This window comes from Leucopleurus acutus (assembly GCF_964270905.1).
Source record: "Leucopleurus acutus genome assembly, chromosome: 2".
Lineage (NCBI taxonomy): Eukaryota > Metazoa > Chordata > Mammalia > Artiodactyla > Delphinidae > Leucopleurus > Leucopleurus acutus.
In genome coordinates this window covers 60,889,647-60,909,199 of record NC_139143.1, presented here as the reverse complement: position 1 = coordinate 60,909,199, position 19,553 = coordinate 60,889,647, and the positions used below count along the sequence as shown (strand labels likewise).

At 44.8% G+C, this 19,553-nt stretch overlaps 1 protein-coding gene across 2 annotated transcripts in view; it reads right to left on the bottom strand.

Moving 5' to 3' along the window:
- Positions 1 to 19,553, bottom strand: part of ASTN1 (astrotactin 1) — a gene marked incomplete at both ends in the record, with an annotated part of 323,470 nt that overhangs the window by 23,387 nt on the left and 280,530 nt on the right. For both annotated transcript variants that reach the window (XM_082865541.1, XM_082865542.1), the window contains 4 exons: positions 72 to 207; positions 1,246 to 1,397; positions 4,966 to 5,099; positions 14,586 to 14,854. In XM_082865541.1, coding sequence (XP_082721667.1) covers positions 72 to 207; positions 1,246 to 1,397; positions 4,966 to 5,099; positions 14,586 to 14,854 — 691 coding nt within the window. The remainder of the gene's footprint in view (positions 1 to 71; positions 208 to 1,245; positions 1,398 to 4,965; positions 5,100 to 14,585; positions 14,855 to 19,553) is intronic.

The window sequence follows — 19,553 nt, the reverse complement described above, 5'->3', positions numbered from 1 at the left end:
TAAAAGGAACCAGCTAAAAGTCTGGGGGGCATTCAGGGTAAGCAATAACTAGACAGGTGTCTGTCACTCACATGTAGATGGTGTCAGGTTCCAGGCATTGTATGATCAGAGAGATGGTGGTGAGCTGCTTGTCCGGGACCTGAGAGGGCATCGCACAAGGAGACTTCGCTCCGGAGATGATGTCGTCAACAAAGCTCAGCACCGTTTCTGCCCAGAGGGGAAGGAATGGAAAAGGCATGAGAAACAGGCATGGCCAAGCAACACCGGGTTGGGACTGACTCCGTTAGAACTTAACATTAAAATCACTCGGTCCCTGGTCTTCTCATCTTCCTAGCAGGGCAAAGAGACCCAGAAGGAATGGTCTTTTCTGTTTCATATTTCATCAGTTTGGAGCCATCTGTCCAGAGTTAGCTGAGACAACCAAGGCAAGATGTACGTAGCACATCTGCGAGCTCTTTCATGACATGTTCTTGTCTTGGGCAGAAAACAGCCGTTCTGGTCAATGGTCATTGCCAGACCTTTGCAGTACCTGTGCGCATCAGGAAAGAGCCTCGGAAGAAGCCGTAGCCAGCTCTCCATGCCCAAAGGCAGTGCATATGTTTCCAAGCCACAGTGATAGTTTCACCAGAAGCTATTTACCCTGCACTACACTGTGGATGCTACCACCCTGCTGGTGCCCATCCTCATGCGTCAGTTTTAGGAATGATTTACCTTCACCTTTCCCTATGTGTAGACAGTGAAATACTAAGGCATGAAACATTTTTCATGGGGTGTTTCCACTCCTTTAAGACATCTCTCTTCTAGCTGTACCTGAGAAGCAAGGTTTGCTTTAGGACAAGACGTGGGGTAATAAGCACATCTGTTTCTACATGCTTTTGCCTGGATGGGGCGGGGAGCTGGGGTTATTAGCAAAGAAACTTTTTTCTGTAATCATGGCAGTGGTTAACACAGAATTGTTTCCTAATTATGGGCTAGGATAACTAGTGTACTGTATTGTTGTTTCTTTGTGTGCCTAGAGACAATGAAATGGACACCTCTTTCATAAACAAAAACAAAATTAAAACAAGACTTTGTCAGATGCTCACCATGCAAAAACTCTCAAATGGAAAGGATGGCCGCTGCTTCTCCCTGCTCCTCCTACATTGCCTGGGGACCCAGGGCAAAGCCAGGAGGCAGGACATTTTCCTTTTCTTTTCTCTTTGCCACCCTGGATCAAGATGAGCCTGTGAAGTGGGAGATGCTCACCTGTCTCCACCTTGGAGTGGTCCATCCTGTCAGTGACCTTTTCTTGACGGATGAGGTAATCTACAATCTGCACCCCGATTGGAGGCTCTGAGTGTTCCCATTCCAGGACCACGAGGGTGCTGCTGGGCTCATGAACCGTGGAGAGTCTGAGCCTGAGTGCAGACAGCAAGAAACATGAAATGGGGGCCCAGCCCCAATACCACTACTGGCCACCTTCTCAATTATTATTATAGCGTAAACTCTTTTTTCTAACCTTTCTTAACCAACCACTAGGATGATTTCTTTGAGGGTGTGTCTCCTTCACTGTAAAATAAAGATTCTTGAAGATCCTTAAAGTCTATATATTGTTCATCTAAGTGCCTGTCACAAATTGGGAACTCAACATATATTTGTAAATAAATAAATAAGCAGGTGAGTCAAAGATGAATGGATGCCTGCATTTTACAGGGTTAGTGGATGGGGCCTTTGGAGTAGCACTTTATAGGGCTTGAAAATGTACTTTCTGGGTTTGCTCTTGAAAAATAAGAAAATGTGCCTATAATGCTCATACCAAGGCCCACTATAGGTGATGTCTGGGAGAGCTCTGCATTAAGAAGGACAGTCAGCTCAGCTTCGAGAACATCACAGGATTGCCCTGCTGGCGGAACCCTGGCTTCCCCTCTTGCTACGGGTATTAACGTGCGCTCAGTTTGCAGGTAATGCTCATAGGGGGCTCTACTGGGCCAGAGAAAGTTGGACACATGTCAAGTTCTCCTCAGGGCGTTGTCCTACGTCTGCACACTCAGGTTCTGATTTCAGTTTCTGTCTTTACTCTTGGGTTTCTATGAATATCCTGATTCCAGACTCTATGGTCTTTCCTTGCTTTTCCCAATTCATTGTCTCCTTGTGTCATGTAAATTGTCCATTTTGACCACTCTGCCATCTCATAACTCTTTATACTTGTAGAGACTCAATAAACACTATTGTAGAGACTCAAACACTATTAACATTCATTGGCACGGATCTTCTAATGATCCAGGAGATTTCAACTCTCTGCCTTGTTCTGACTTCACGTGTGTGTGTTAGGTTTCCCACTTGCTTCTTGTCCCGTTTCTTCCTAGACCACTGGCTTTAGGGAGTTTTCCCTGTTTGTCTCACGCCAGTCTCCCTCCCTTACATGAGTCTCTGCCATTTATTGCCAACCTTCGCTCCCATATCTCATGACCACCCATAATCCTGGTCCTCTAGCCTCCACTCAGCTCACCAGATGTGTCATTGGTCTCAAGGATCCCCAGGCAAGGTACTGTGGATGGATCCCATCAAAGCAATGCTCAACTTCAATTCAACAAATATTTATTAAGCACCCACTACTTAAAAGAATGTGCTCGGTGCTGAAGAGGCACTGGTGCAAAAGCCAACTCCAGCCCCTTCTTTTATGGAGTGGTCACTAGACCAACACACAAATTATGCATGTGATTGTAATAATGTGTGATAAGAACTTTAACAAGACATCATGGGAAGCTGTGGGAGCAACAGTAAGGAATTCAACTGGTGGGAAAATAAACACAAACCACATGCTCTTTAGTGGCTTACTATGAAGGAGTGCATAGTTTGCCTATAACATTAAAGATGGAACAGACCCAAAACAGTGCAGATATTCATTAATTAGAATCATATGCAGAGGGCTATTTTGAAGAAAAAAGCATTAGGAAGCTTAAGTAAGTAACTAAGCCTTACTGAGAACTCAGATTCCATGAAAACATGGACTGAGGCTGGCCTCTACTGAGAAATAGGAGTGTGTATGATTTAAACAGGCTTGTGTAAAACTAGAGTGCATTCCTATATCCAACTACCAATAAAAATTCAAGAAATTACGGTTTGCTGCTGGAAGAAGTGATTAGAGTTGACAAGAAAAGTGAAGTCCTTTGTAGATGTTCCTGTTTATGGAAATTTAGCCCAATTAGATCTCTTTTGCTATGACATTTAGTAAATGCAGATTTTGAAATGAAACCAGTCCTAGGACGCCAATGGCTAGATCTGGCATCCACCTGATTTAGTGTTGTGTGTCAAAGGTAGCTCTCTTAGCTGGCGAATCAGTCTACAAGCACCATCTTCTAGAGTTCCCTTTCTGCCAAAAGAAAGACCTTTCACTAATGATGAGCTTGACTCTCTTTCGGGCTGAGAGATCTAAGTCATGGCTGTAAAGAGCAAGAAGCCAATGGCTGGCGTGTCTAAATGGCCCACACAGAAGGCCTGTAGACAAAGGAAGACATTGGCTTGTGATGGCCCTGTACCACTGTGCTCTCCTCCTTCTCAATGTTCTTCCTGCTCAGTCCTGGCCCTTTAAGGCCCACCCACACTTTCACGGAACAGACCAGACAGCAGTATGCACACAGACCAGCCTCTCACTTGCTGGTCTCCTCCTGCCATTTGGCTCCTGCTTACTCAGCCCTCCAGTCACTGAGTCAGGATCCTCCCTCTGGGCTCTCTTTGCCTTACCAGTCCAGGCTCCTCCAGCTCGTCCTACCATCCCTCTTTATTAGACACAACATTTCTGTGCTTCACGCCCATGGCAGATGCCACATTCGAGGCCAGCAGGGTTTCCTGCCCTTTACGTGAGTTCAGCCAGTTCTGTTCAGCCTTCCTCTGAGTGTATGAAAACTGGACATGTTCATTTTCAGCCACCTTTGCAGCCCTCTGTACTTTGTTCACCCCTCAAATGCAGACGCCCCTTAATGCACATCCCTGGCCCTCTGCTCCTCCCAGATGACAGTCATTCTGGAGCATCCTTTCTCATAGCTGTGGTCCCGTGTCTCATTTCTTTGGGGCTGAGTTCAATCTTCTCATCTCGAGTGTTTACTTTGTTGTAGGGCCCCAGATCATCTTTCCTCATGACCGCTGACTATCTCTACAGGACTGCCCCACTCTAATTCTCAGGCAGGTCCAAAGGGAGCCAACCTCCTCCTCGAGCCTGCTTATCCTGGGACGCTTCTTTTCTCAGCTGTAGCCTGTTCATCGTCCCGGCCACTGAGGTCATAAGTCTTAAGTCCATTCTCCACTTTTCCTTCCTTCTCACTCCCACAGTCAATCAGTCACCAAACCCTGCTGGTTCTACCCAAAGTCATCTCTGAGTTGTATCCTCTGTGTACTATACTATTATGGGTAAGATCACGGTCCCTTACCTGTGGCCCTGCTTCCTGCTCTATGACCGTGGAAAAACTATTCAGTCCATCTGAATCCATTTCCCTGTCTATTAAAGGGGGTGGTGGTGGTGATAACAGTACCTAACTGCTTCACACTGTGCCCGACACCCCGTAAGTGTGTTGCTGTCCTGGGTCTTATTACTGACCTCTACCTTCCTCCACGGCAACATTACATTTACCCCTCTTTTCTTCTAGCCATGCTCTCCTGCTTTCTCCACCTTTGGGGAGAAATTCAAGTGCTATGTCCTTTATGAAGCCTTCACTATTCTTCAAATTCAGACTTGACTGTTCCCTTTCCACACTGTCTTTAAATGTCTCATATAACTCTTATCCTACCATTTCTGCCACTGTTAAATTGGTTCACTTGCCTCCCTAGAAGACTGAAAGCGCCCCTAAGGCAGGTACTGCACCATATTTTTCTTTCTGTTCCCCAGTACCCAGCCCATGGCTTGGAAAAGAGTAGACACTCTTTAACATATGTTTGCAGAAAAATGGCGAGGCACACAAGCAAGAGAAAGGCCGAGAAAGGGAATCGTACACGGGCTGTGGGAGAGGCGCACAGGCAGGGAGTCCATCAGTTCCGAAAGCAGTGGGGTCACATCGACACCAGTCCTCGATGACATCTCCGGTCCCGGAGCACCAGAGGGAGCTCATGGTGGCCTCCAGCAAGAGCTGCAAGAGAGGGCAGAGAAAAGAGTAAGCATCAGGGAGCCAGGGCTGGGTCCCCAGAGTAATGAGACAGAGCATCAGGGCTCTGCTTGGCCCTAAATAACTCCAGTCAGCAGCCTGTAGCACCACGTCTCCATTTACTTCTACCCCAGAAGAGTGTTTCTGGGAAGCCTGGACCCTGTAGGACCCCGTACGGTGTCTCTGTCTCATTAGCATAATAGTTCATCCCTGTGGTTGAGGGCTGTCATCTTGGAATCAAGTCTGATTCCACCTCGCATCTCCCTCCCTCCCATTCCACACCATCATTCCACACCTAGGGCTCTAGAGACATGACCTCTTCCCCATATGCTCAGCAGGGCCGGTCTTGACCACTCTCCCCCGGGCCAGAGGCACTCAGCCTTTTCTCAGATGCCTCTCCGAGCATCCTTCTCTGCGCTCTTCACCCTGCCCCAGTATTTCCTCTGCATTCCTTCAGCATGCTTGGTATCTCACTTACAATATTTATGCAGTTCTGCTTTGGGTTGTGATTATGCATTAGCCCTCTCTTTCCTCGTAGAAGGTAGAAACCACGTGACACACAGGCTAAGAGCTGTGCTCTGGGGCAGCCCCTCTAGGTGAGAACTCCAGCTCTGCCAACCACTGCCATGTGACCTTGGGCAAATTACATAAACTCAGGCTCCTCAATGGTAAAGTGGGACAAAAACAGCACTTTCCTTATAAGGATGTTGTGACAATTAGATGAAATAAACACATGCCAAAGGGCATGGCATAGTGCCTATGCTATGCACACATTAGTTGTATGTAAATAGTACATGTTAGCCATCAATAAATAACAGCAATTGTTATTGTCTTTGAATGAAAGGGTTGCGTCTTGTGTGGAAGCTTGTTAATAACATAGAACCTAGAGTAATTCTTTACATACAGTGGTTTCACAGCAGATATTCACTATTCAATTAAAGGACAAGATAAAATTAGATCACTGAGGGAAGAGAACTTATGAGAGGGGCAAGTCCCTGGTGAGGAACTGGGTCCTGACAGGCACTGAGCCCTGTGTGAGGCCCTGCTGCCTCAACCCCAGCCCAGAGTTGGGGAGAGCCTGAGACAGCCGCAGGGCAAGCTCAGGGCTTTCTCTCCAGGTCAACTCAACCTCTGCAGCCTCTGCTTTTCCTCTGATTCTCTTCCCTCTGTTTCATCCTCACCACACCCACACATAATGGATAAATTAGAGAAATGAAACAGCTATCCTGGAAAGTTCTAGGCCAAACAATTAAAAGAAAGAAAAAAAGAGAAGACGATAAGAAAAAGAAGAGATAATCCTACAAAAATCAACATGTCCAAGTCCAAAGCCAGTATCCTATGTCCCATCCATCCCAGGTTAGAAGAGATGACATAAAGTCCATACTGACACCCCCTCCTTGGATTGGGAGCCTCAAGGGAGCAGGGATTCTCTGTTATCACTATGATTTGTGTAGAGCTTTAGAATTTACAAAGCCCTTAATTTATTTTTTCCCTATTTTTTTAAACATCTTTATTGGAGTATAATTGCTTTACAATGGTGTGTTAGTTTCTGCTGGATAACAAAGTGAATCAGTTATACGTATACATATATCCCCATATCTCCTCCCTCTTGAATCTCCCTCCCTCCCACCCTCGCTACCCTACCCTTCTAGGTGGTCACAAAGCACCGAGCTGATCTCCCTGTGCTATGTGGCAGCTTCCCACTAGCTATCTATTTTACATTTGGTAGTGTATATATGTCCATGCCACTCTCTCACTTCATCCCAGCTTACCCTTCCCCCTCCCCATGTCCTCAAGTCCATTCTCTACATCTGCATCTTTATTCCTCTCCTGCCCCTAGGTTCATCAGAACCAATTTTTATTTTAGATTCCATATATATGTGTTAGCATACAGTATTTGTTTTTCTCTTTCTGACTTACTTCACTCTGTATGACAGTCTCTAGGTCCATCCACCTCACTATAAATAACTCAATTTCGTTTTCTTTTTATGGCTAATATTCCATTGTATACATGTGCCACATCTTCTTTACCCATTCATCTGTCAATGGACACTTAGGTTGCTTCCATGTCTTGGCTATTGTAAATAGAGCTGCAATGAACATTGTGGTGCATGACTCTTCTTGAATTATGGTTTTCTCAGGGTATATGCCCAGTAGTGGGATTGCTGGATCATAGGGTAGTTCTATTTTTAGTTTTTTAAGGAATCTCCATACTGTTCTCCATAGTGGCTGTATCAATTTACATTCCCACCAGCAGTGCAGGAGGGTTCCCTTTTCTCCACACCCTCTCCAGCATTTATTGTTCGTAGATTTTTTGATGATGGTCATTCTGACTGGTGTGAGATGATACCTCATCAGAGTTTTGATTTGCATTTCTCTAATAATTAGTGATGTTGAGCATCCTTTCATGTGTTTATTGGCAATCTGTATATCTTCTGTGGAGAAATGTCTATTTAGGTCTTCTGCCCATTTTTGGATTGGGTTGTTTGTCATTTTGTTATTGAGCTGCATGAGCTGCTTATAAATTGTGGAGATTAATCCTTTGTCAGTTGCTTCATTTGCAAATATTTTCTCCCATTCTGAGGGTTGTCTTTTTGTCTCATTTATGGCTTCCTTTGCTGTGTAAAAGCTTTTAAGTTTCATTAGGTCCCATTTGTTTATTTTTGTTATTATTTCCATTTCTCTAGGAGGTGGGTCAAAAAGGATCTTGCTGTGATGTATGTCATAGAGTGTTCTGCCTATGTTTTCTTCTAAGAGTTTTATAGTGTCTGACCTTACATTTAGGTCTTTAATCCATTTTGAGTTTATTTTTGTGTATGGTGTTAGGGAGTGTTCTAATTTCATTCTTTTTCATGTAGCTGTCCAGTTTTCCCAGCACCATTTATTGAAGAGGCTGTCTTTTCTCCATTGTATACTCTTGCCTCTTTCATCAAAGATAAGGTGACCACATGTATGTGGGTTTATCTAGGGCTTTCTATCCTGTTCCATTGATCTATATTTCTGTTTTTGTGCCAGTACCATACTGTCTTGATTACTGTAGCTTTGTAGTATAGTCTGAAGTCAGGGAGCCTGATTCCTCCAGCTCCATTTTTCTTTCTCAAGATTGCTTTGGCTATTCGGGGTCTTTTGTGTTTCCATACAAATTGTGAAATTTTTTGTTCTAGTTCTATGAAAAATGCCACTGGTAGTTTGATAGGGATTGCACTGAATCTGCAGATTGCTTTGGGTAGTATAGTCATTTTCATAATGTTGATTCTTCCAGTCCAAGAACATGGTATATCTCTCCATCTGTTTGTATCATCTTTAATTTCCATCATCAGTGTCTTATAGTTTTCTGCATATAGGTCTTTTGTCAAAGGAGAAGTAACAACTGACATTGCAGAAATACAAAGGCTCAGGAGAGATTACTACAAGCAACTATATGCCAATAAAAATGGACAACCTGGAAGAAATGGACAAATTCTTAGAAAAGCACAACTTCCCGAGACTGAACTAGGAAGAAATAGAAAATATAAACAAACCAATCACAAGCACTGAAATTGAGACTGTGATGAAAAATCTTCCAACAAACAAAAGCCCAGGAGCAGACGGATTCACAGGCAAATTCTATCAAACATTTAGAGACGAGCAAACACCCATCCTTCTCAAACTCTTCCAAAATATAGCAGAGGGAGGAACACTCCCAAAATCATTCTACGAGGCCACCATCACCTTGATACCAAAACCAGACAAAGATGTCACAAAAAAGAAAACTACAGACCAATATCACTGATGAACCTAGATGCAAAAATCCTCAACGAAATACTAGCAAACAGAATCCAACAGCACATTAAAAGGATCATACACCATGATCAAGTGGGGTTTATCCCAGGAAAGCAAGGATTCTTCAATATACACAAATCAATCAATGTGATACACCATATTAACAAACTGAAGGAGAAAAAACATATGATCATCTCAATAGTTGCAGAAAAAGCTTTCGACAAAATTCAACACCCATGTATGGTAAAAACTCTCCAGAAAGTAGGCATAGAGGGAACTTACCTCAACATAATAAAGGCCATATATGACAAACCCATAGCCAACATCGTTCTCAGTGGTGAAAAACTGAATCCATTTCTACTAAGATCAGGAACAAGAAAAGGTTGCCCACTCTCACCACTATTATTCAACATAGTTTTGGAAGTTTAACCACAGCAATCAGAGAAGAAAAAGAAATAAAAAGAATCCAAATCAGAAAAGAAGAAGTAAAACTGTCAGTGTTTGCACATGATATGATACTGTACATAGAGAATCCCAAAGATGTTACCAGAAAACTACTAGAGCTAGTCAATGAATTTGGTAAAGTAGCAGGATACAAAATTAATGCACAGAAATCTCTTGCATTCCTATACACTAATGATGAAAAATCTGAAAGAGAAATTAAGGAAACACTCTCATTTACCATTGCAACAAAAAGAATAAAATACCTAGGAATAAACCTACCTAAGGAGACAAAGCCCTTTAAATGCTAACACTTTTGTAAGGGAGCAGACCCTATGGAGCCTTCTGGGGGCAGACCCTTCCCCCATACCTCTGCTTTAGCTCCTCTCTGAAGTGCCTAGATAATAGTATCTGATGCACATTTCCTGAGTTGTTTTACAGATGTGAACCCCCCCCCCCCCCCCAGCAAATGGAAGATGTTAACTGCTTGATGACCATGAGCAAGTAGCCCTCAGGCCTCCTGGGGCCTAAGGACTGATAATGTTAACCCTTGCGACACTGGCCTGTTACCACACCATCAACCAATCAGAGAACTGTGCACAAGTTGATCACACACTCTGCAACCCCTCTCCCTCACCTGGGCTTTAAAATTGTTTTCCTGAAAGCCTTTGGGGAGTTTGGGGTTTTAGAGCACAAGCCACCTGTCCTCCTTGTATTGGCCCTTTACAATAAACACTGCATTTTCCTTCACCACAATCTGGTGTCAGTAGATTGGCTTTACTGTGCGTGGGTGAGCAGACCCGAGTTTGGTTCAGTAACAATTTAATTTGAGCTCCATGTTAGACAGTTATCATGATTCACAGTGGAGGACACTTAGAGTCCAAAAGGTTAGGTAACTTGCTCACGGTCACAGGTTAGTAAATGGGTAACAGGACGGATTTTACATCTCAGGCTTGATGGAAACATCAAGCTCTCTTGATTAACATAGTATCCACCAGCTCCCAAGATGAATACCAGTTCACAGTAGGTGCTCACTTTATGCTTTACCTGACTAAACCAAATTCAAATCAAAAGGTGTATTTTCTTTAACTAGGAAAACAGACATCCTTTGAGATGAGCAGAGTAAAGAAGACATCATGGCTGCTGCCCTACAGTCTTCAGTCAACTATTATTGGCTAAGTACCTGTAGGAACGATTTCCTGTCCTAAGCATTAAGGATACAGTGCATAAGATATATATGGCCCCTGCTTGCATTAAGTCTTACAGCTAAATAATAAACAAACAGAAGTTATATAAATAACCAGAACTGTGATAAGGGCTCCAGAAAAGGGTGAAATGGTGGCAGAAGGGACAAGGAGGGGGCCAATTTCACAGAGGAGTTTGGGAAGGCCTCCATGAGCTTGGAGGGATAGGTCAAGAGTAATCCGGTCACAAAGCTTGGGGAAGTATTCCAGGTAGAAAAACCAATATTAAGAAGACTTTAGCCTGCAAGAAACCTGACTTCTAAAATCAACTGAGAAAAAGTTCATCTTGCTGTAAGAGACAGAGCGGGGGCAGGGGCAAAGAGATGCTAAGAAAGTGAGAGGGTGGCCGGCTGATTACAAAGTCCTTAGGACACCATGTGGGGGTGGGTGTCACATTCTAAGAGCAACAGGAAACCATCAAAGTGTTTCAAACAGGGGAGCAACCCGATCAGATTTTCCTTCCAAAGTTATTGATGACAATACACATGATGACAAACATTCTAAATGCCGTTTCAGACCATTCGCTGAGAGTTCCTACTCTCTAAATCCTGGGCGAGAGGTAACTGTGTAGGTAGGATGAGGGTACAAGAGAGGAAACAAGAAGGAACGCTTTGGGGAAAGAAGAGAAGGGAAAACTACATTTTTCTTAGTACCTACAATGTGCCAGGCATTCCATAGGAATCCTTGTTTGTTATTAGATTTAATCCTGATTCCAGAAAAGAAATCGAATTTTCCAATTTTTCTCTAAGGAAAGCAGCTGAACTTTTTTTTAATATATAAATTTATTTATTTTATTTATTTTTATTTTTGGCTGCATTGGGTCTTCGTTGCTGCGCGTAGGTTTTCTCTAGTTGTGGCGAGTGGGGGCTACTCTTCCTTGCTGTGCGTGGGCTTCTTACCGTGGTGGCTTCTCTTGTTGTGGAGCACAGGCTCTAGGCACACAGGCTTCAGTAGTTGTGGCACACGGGCTCAGTAGTTGTGGCTTGTGGGCTCTAGAGCGCAGGTTCAGTAGTTGTGGAGCACAGGCTTAGTTGCTCCGAGGCATGTGGGATCTTCCCGGGCCAGGGCTCAAACCCCATGTCCCTTGCATTGGCAGGCGGATTCTTAACCACTGCGCCACCAGGGAAGTCCAAGGAGCTGAACTTTCAAGCCAAGTTCATCTATCCATTCATTTGTCCATTTATTCATCACTTCGTTCATTCATTCTGCAGAATGCCAACTATGTGTGACCACTGCTGGGCACTGGGATTCCATAGAAGAGAAAGTTTCTCACAGTCTAGAGGAGGGTGAACAACTATATAAACACTAGGATAGTAGGTGATACATGCTTTAAAAGATGTATGCACGTATACAGTGGGAGCTACACGAAGGAACATCGGGATGGCCTGGGAGTGTAAGGGAGAGTCATGTTTGAGCTGAAACTTGGAAGTAACAGTGAAGAGTTTGCCAGTGGCAGTAATGTGGGAAAAGGCACTTCCGGGAGAAAGAGTTGCAAGTCTGAAGGGCCAGATGCGTGGGAGAAAACGCGTTTTGTTTAAGGAGGTACAAGGAGTTAAATTTTGGAGGATAAAGCATAAAGTATAGAGTGGGTACAGACTAACCATGTAAGCGAAGACAAAATCGGAGCGTGAACTGCCCTTGTAATGATGTGCTAAGGACTGTAGATTTATTCAATAGATTCTGCAGAGCCACTGAATTACCTTGCTGCTATATGATCAGAAGTTCATATCAGCCTTAAGACTAATTAGTTAGATGACTCTGACTGGTCTAACAGGGAAACCAGTAAGAAGGTACTGTAACAAGAAGGTGGTGGCCTGATATTACAATAGATGACCGAAATAGTTAGGCTGTGACAGGGGGTATAATAAAAAGAGGACGGATTTGAGATATTTGTGGCCCTAGATGATGGATTAGATGTTAGGGACAAGAAAGGTCTAGGAAGCATCCTTGGTCTCCAGTTTGGGCAACTTGGTAGAAAAGAATGCCGTTCACTGAAGTGGAAGCACAAGCAGGTATAGTTTAGGGTGGAAGGTGGTGACTTCAAGTTGGTTGGGTTTGACACACCTGGTTTGTCATATGGTTTGATCTACTTGTTTCTAAATTGCAATCACAGACTAGACTGAAATATGGCATTGGAGATTATTTAGTCCGACAGAAGGAAGACAGTGAGGCCAAGAGGTTGGAAAACTGGCCTGAAGATCTACCTGACAGGTAGGGATAGGAACACAGCGAGTTACCAATGCCAGGACTTAGCTCCCCTCCACTGGTCCTTTGCTTCATCATTCCTCATCTCTATTCCTTCGTAGAAAGGGCACAATTAGAAAGAAAAGCAGAGGAGTGGAGGGAATGGTGGACACAGACAATGTCAAAGGAAGAAGAGAGAAGATATGGTGACTGAACTCCTGCTCAGGCCACCTTTCTATGTGTTTAGAAATTAAAGGTTCAAAATATGGCCAGAGGGGAGGTATCTCTCAACCACTCTCCCAAGACCAGTGCAGGGAGACAGAGAGGGGCAATGCTAAAGACAAAACTTCCTTCAGCTTCCTCATTCTGCTGGTACTGGCCTGACAGGAAGCAGGGGCTCCAGGCCCCCCTCTCCCGCCAAGCTCTTCCCTGTCTGCAGCTTCGCATGCCCATGTCCCATAGGATGGTTCTATGCGTGAGCTCCCTGATTCTGCTGCTCCCAGGCAAGTGCACAGGAGCTCCTGGGGTGCTCAGAGAAGCAGCCTTGGGTGCTCACAGAAGACAGAGTGGGACATGTAAGGGGAGGGCTGGGCATTGGATTAAAAGCACTGCAGTTTTGGGGTTTCCATGGTGACACAAGCCCCTCCTTCTCATCATCCTTTCAAGCCCACCTCCAGTGGTCTCTTCTCTCCCACTTCTCTTCCCATAGTCACTTCTATCAGAGTGAAGAGAAATTTTCAGGCCAAAGGAAAAATTTATCTTTTTTGTTCCTGTGAAAAACCTTATTTTCAAACACTCAGTGAAGTCTCTGTAGCAGAGGCAGAGAGGAGAGAGAAACACACACACATGCAAAATCCCTCCTGTTGGTTTGAGCATCACCTATGAAACAAACTGTGATGCACCAGGTGTCCCTTGAAAGAGAAAAGAGAAAGCAATTATCACCCCACCTGCAGAGACACACCTCTCAGGCAGGCAAGCAGCTCACTGCTGTGACTCTACTATATCTCTTCCCCAAAGTGGCTTTGCCTAGTCTCAGAAGTCCCCCACCCTGAGCTTTTGTGTTTTCTATTTTTGTCATTGTTGTCTGTGTTTTGACCCGCTCTGTTCTTAACGTCCTTGAGAAGATCAGAGAGCTAGGAAATGAGGTAAGTCACTGCCTCTGCTGCATTTATTTAGCTTACCCTTTTGGGTCCATTCATTTCCTGCTAGCACCTTGGGAAAGGGAGGGGCAGAGGAAAAAGAGGAGTGGCTGGGAAATGTCATGACCCAGCTGCATCATATAAGGCAGAAAGATCTGCATGGACGTGGAGTTTTGTTCTTAAGAGTCAGAGTGATGGGCAGAAAACCAACCCCCTCCAGACTAAGGTGGGCAGATTCTTCCCTTGGGGATCTGCACCTAATGTGCTCCTTCTAGCCTAGCTGACCCAGTCCTGGATCAGTTAGGGGAGCGGGCCCACCTGCCGGGCCAACAAGGGGGTGGTACTGCTGAGTCCTCTCCCACGACCACCCCCTGAGGCTTTCTGAACAAAGCTTTGGTGACTGTGATTGCTATGCCTCCTTATCTCCCTTCCTCCTTCCAGCCCTTGTTGCTCAAAGACCTGTACAAATGCCAAGCGGTAACTCCTGAGTCATCACCATGGGTGTTGCAGATGCACTGATTTGATTTAATATGCAAAAATGCAAATCTAAGCAAATTAGGTGGCTGGAGTAGTTAAACGAAAAGGCTCACTCTCCATATTGTAGCGTTGAGCTCAGCTGACCCTGTCGCCCCCTCAGGCCACTTGGAAAGCCCTTTGTTGCTGCTGATGCCACCTTGAACCCCGAGTCCCAGGCCTCTTACCCTCTGCGTCTGGTTGTTGGTGACCAGTTCATAGATGGGGGCTGCTCTGGTCACCTCCAGCAGAACTGGCTCGGCAGGGGTGTCAGGGCTGGATGTCACATGACACAGGGGGCAGGACGAGGGGCACCGTCCCTTGCTCTGGCACTCCATGCGGACTCCAGCCGCCATGCGCTTGGTGCCAGACTCTGACAAGCTGGCAATGTATTCTGGGAATGTCAGCACCTTGGGGTCTCTTTCCCGCTCCTCTGACTCGTCGGATGGGGAGTTGCCTGGCAGACACAAAATAAAAAGGAACAGTGAGGGGGGTGAAAGAGCAGGGACTTGCATGGCCTCGTGGCCCCTGAGTGCTAGACTCAAGTCCTTGAGAGGTCAGAAAATGACTCTGAGGGGTAAGAATGTGATGCTGTTATCCCACTCCATGTGGGGAACCCATCCTCCCAGAAACCCACACAGCTGGAAATGACCCTTCCAAATGTGAGACCAGGTTTTCTTCCTTTCTTCCTTTCTGAGAATCACGGATCCTTTCAGATGGATGCTTCTGCTGTATCTGTGCTGGATTTATGGCTGTCATCAATAATACAAACAATAATAGCAGTGATTATTCTATGAATCATTTTCTTCACCCAAAAATGAAGATATTAATAATACCTACCTCTAGCATTGGTCATAAATAGCCAGCTATTTTTAGAGCACCAAACACAATGGCTAGTGCATGTTGAAGCACCATCATCACAGTTTTAATCATAACTATCAGTAAGATTTATCAAGTCTGTACAGTGAAAGTGAGATCTGTTAAAGATCTCCCTTAACCCCTATAACAACTCTCCGCATGAGTTCTATCATTACACCCATTTTATAGATGAGGAAAGTGAGGCCAAGAGCCTCAAGATCACACAGCTAGTATAGAGTGAGATCTGAAATTTAAATCCAGTCTTGTCTGATCCTAAAGCCGTTAAGTCAGAGGGAATAACAGGACTTCTCTGCTTCATTATTAATCAATGTATTAAAGATACAGAAGGAAGTTTGACTTTTTCAAAAAGATTTGCACTACAAAGCCTGAAAGATGGGTCCACATTGCCCTTGATTGATGAGTAAAAGGTATTTGGGGAAGCTCTTGATTTCTTTTTGGTGACAAACATTGGAAATGCTTACCAGAAGAGTTCTTCCCTATGGAAGAAAGCATTGCTTGACATTTCTCTTCCAAGCCTTCATAATTTTTCATTTAATTTATTAAGTCTAAAGAAAGATGGAAGTAGAATCTGCTAACAAAAAGCTTTGGGTTCCTTAGGAGATCCCTGGTCCTTTGTGCACAGTTGTATGCCCGAACATGAAACAATTTCAGGGAGATGGCTGGGCTTTTGGAAACAACAGGCAGACACAGAATGTTCCTTCTGGTTCTCAGGCTCATCAAGAGTGCCGAGCTTGAGGGACCAGATCTTTGGGGAAACTGGTTGGAAGGATTTGCAAAGTGGTTCCAGAAGGTAATTGTGAGATATGACTTCATAGCAGAGTTCCCTCTGATGGGGCTCAGGGAGCACTGTTATTCTCCCCTTGTTCGCGATGTAATGTAAGACCGTTTCGAAGTGTCCAGGGGCATTTCAGCACTGTTGTTTCCCACATGAGCATCATCACTGTGCAGGTGAGACATTTTTACCAGCAGCTCCATTGACACCAGATTCCTTCTGTGTGCAAAGGCAAAGGCTCACTTAGAAACTATAAATATGGAATATAATTTCACACGTGCCTTTTGTTTAATAACGGATCAAAGATTGAGCTCAAGCCCTTGCTAGGTTATAAGAGAACTGCATAACAGCACACACCAAAACCAAGAATGATGGCCTCCAATTGGAAGTCCAGAAGCCCACACCAGCTAGCCCCAGAGTCAAGTCCAAGCCACGTGTACATCTTGATTGACATTCAGGCTCATGAAACTCAGTGAACCCCACTGGGAGGGTTCGTAAAGCGGCCACGACCTGGCAGGACTCTCCTCACCCAGCCCCTGGCCAGGCCTCCAATCTTCTTCAACGGGCTGTATGAACTGGGCTGTGATAAGTAGGGGTGGGGTGAGAGCTTTGCAACTATGATGTGATTTCTAGAAAAACAGGCCCTCGTTCATAGAGAAAGTAAATGAAAAAAAAAAAAATCAGTAAAGAGACCATGCTTCTTTTCAAGATAAGATTCAAAAACATTTCACTGTGCAAGCCTTGCCGGGGAGCTGGAGGGTCTCTTGCTGGCCCTCCTGACCCCCACAAGCATTTCATTATCCATCCACATGTCATCTCAACCTCCTGGTTGAGAAAGTATTCAACAAAGAGGCTGCGAGAAGCATTTCTATGAAATGACCACGAGATGGTGATATCAGCTCTAAAATGACTTCTGTGAGAGGAAAGAAAAGGCGTGATCAATCCGGTGTGGCCACTGTGGTACCACAGAAAATAAACTTACGGAAAAATAACACCTGGCTACTTTAAAAAAAAAAAAAAGGTCATGGTACAATTTCCTTTCAATCAAATAATAAAAAGCTGAGTAAAACAAATCCATAAAACTTATCCTAAGGAGAAAAATATAGAGTGAGAGACATAATTGTGAGAGACACAAGGAAGGGAAAATAAAACTCTAAAGGGAAAATAAAAATCCCCCTCCAGAGGCTTCCCTGGTGGCGCAGTGGCTGAGAGTCCGCCTACTGATGCAGGGGACGCGGGTTCGTACCCCGGTCCGGGAAGATCCCACATGCCGCGGAGCAACTAAGCCCGTGAGCCATGGGCGCTGAGCCTGCGCGTCCGGAGCCTGTGCTCTGCAACGGGAGAGGCCACAGCAGAGAGAGGCCTGCGTACCGGAAAAAAAAAAAAAAAAAAAAAAATATATATATATATATATATATATATATATATCCCTCCATATCCTTCACATGGAGTATAGTTTACTTAAAGGGGGAAATAATATGCCCCCAGATTTCTTTTCTCTCACTTTCACTCCCCAAACACCCAGAAACTACCCCCACACCCTACATACATATCCGTATATAAGACATACAACCCCTGCCCATTCATCACTTAGGGTGCACCATCTGACAGACAAATTGGGCCACGAGAGGGCACTGCAACCCCAAACGCAGTCGAGCTGAGTGACAGCCTCCCTGCCCTCCAGCGCTGCATCATTAAGGCTTGTAATCGCTGTAAACATTTGAGGGGCTGCTCCCCTTGCTTCCGTCTTCTGGCTCTCCCAATTAAAATCAAGATGCAACGAATCCCCTTCAGTATCCTTCAGCCCTGGATTGGTGTAAGATTAGGACGTAGAGAAGCACAGGAAGGGGTTTACAGAGGAAGATGGTGAGAGGCCACCAAACTCTTGTTTTCATCAGAATTGTATTTTCCTTCTCCTGATAATATTCAGGCCCATACAGAGCAGGCCCTGCTGGAGGCCAAGACGAATTGCCCCTCTGGTCCCCTCATCATGCAGGATGGAGCTGTCTAGAGAGGAGCGAGATTTACACAGAAGTAATGAGCAGCTAACTCCCCAAAGCCATCTATTCAGGCTCCAGCGAAGAATAGATGTGTGTGTATGAGAGAGATTTTTCAAAAAGAAAATGCATTTTCCATGCGCCATTAAAGATACGATCGGGAAATACTCCTTAAAATGATGGAGTCCAGTGGTGAAAGCCCAGATAAATCTCCCTTTGCCCAAAGAGAGTACCAATAATCAACGTGTCTGTGGGGAGGAAGAGTTCAAACCTAAAAGCTTCAGGAGAGTCTGAGCTTTGACATTTGCTTTTAAACCCCAGCTCAGTGTTGGAGTGGGTGGTGGCGAGGTCTGTGTGTGGAGAGTGGAGGGAAGAGTCTCTGCCTTATTTCCTTATGGTTCAATGGCCACCTTCTTCTATGTCCACTCCGATGACAGTCCTTTCTTACTTTGTCTCTCTTCTGCCCTCTAGATCCTGGGTAGAAATGCTCTAGTAATTTGAGACACTATCTTGTTTCTTAATCTATTTCAACAAATACACAGTTTCTGGACAAAAATAAGCTACAATTAAGGTCTTAAAAGAATATAACTGACAAAGGTAACTTCTGACCAAGAATACCCAAGTGTGCTCCCCCCCACTCAGCCCCGTTTGCAAAATTCACCCTACTGCTCTCAGGGGAGGCTGTGGGGTCCTCATCACACTTAGCTTTCTTACAAGTAGAAGAACAGCCAACCTGGAATGTCGTTAACAACCCCAAAACTGCAAAGCATTCTGCAAATACAGTTTGCTATAAATAAATGCCATTTGCTTTAGGCTAAATCTGTATCCTACAGCACATAGTGGATGAATTTCCCCAATAGAATACTGTGCTATGAGATTATTGGCATCCTCAGTGTTCAAAATCTCTTTGTGGATGTGCCTGTGGCCTTAGGCATGTACATATTGACCCACCTAGACTCAGGAGCACAGGAGGATGATAAAAGTGACTGACCATCCTCATGCAGGGTATGCTCTGCTGCTGGAAACTGACAGGTCATGAAGGTGAATTAGTTGTTATGAAGTAAATTGGTACCATTCCTGTAGGATTCTGGGACTGCTTAAGAATCTCTCTCCTGAGTCGGTGCCCAAGGCAATGAGATGCTAATGACATCACAGCTAGAACTACAGAGGCAGTTCATTAGGCAGCCAAAAAAAAAATCAAATGCAAACTTGTCAGATCCCAGCTTTTGGAGACAGCTTAGGACCCACAGGAAAGAAAGCTTGACGTGGGGTAAATGAAGCCCAGCCACAGTGAACTGCACCCTGAAGCCCACGGACACCCTGATTTCCATGACCTTCCCCCACCCCAGTCTACTCCTGTTCACACCAGAAATCCTGAGGTTACCCGAATTCACATTTCCACCCATGCACCCAGGGCCAAATCAGCCTCTTACGGTGTTTAGTTATGTCTGTAAACAGAGAGGGTCAGGTCGCTCTGGATGGCCTTAAATTCAACTCCTAGACCTGCC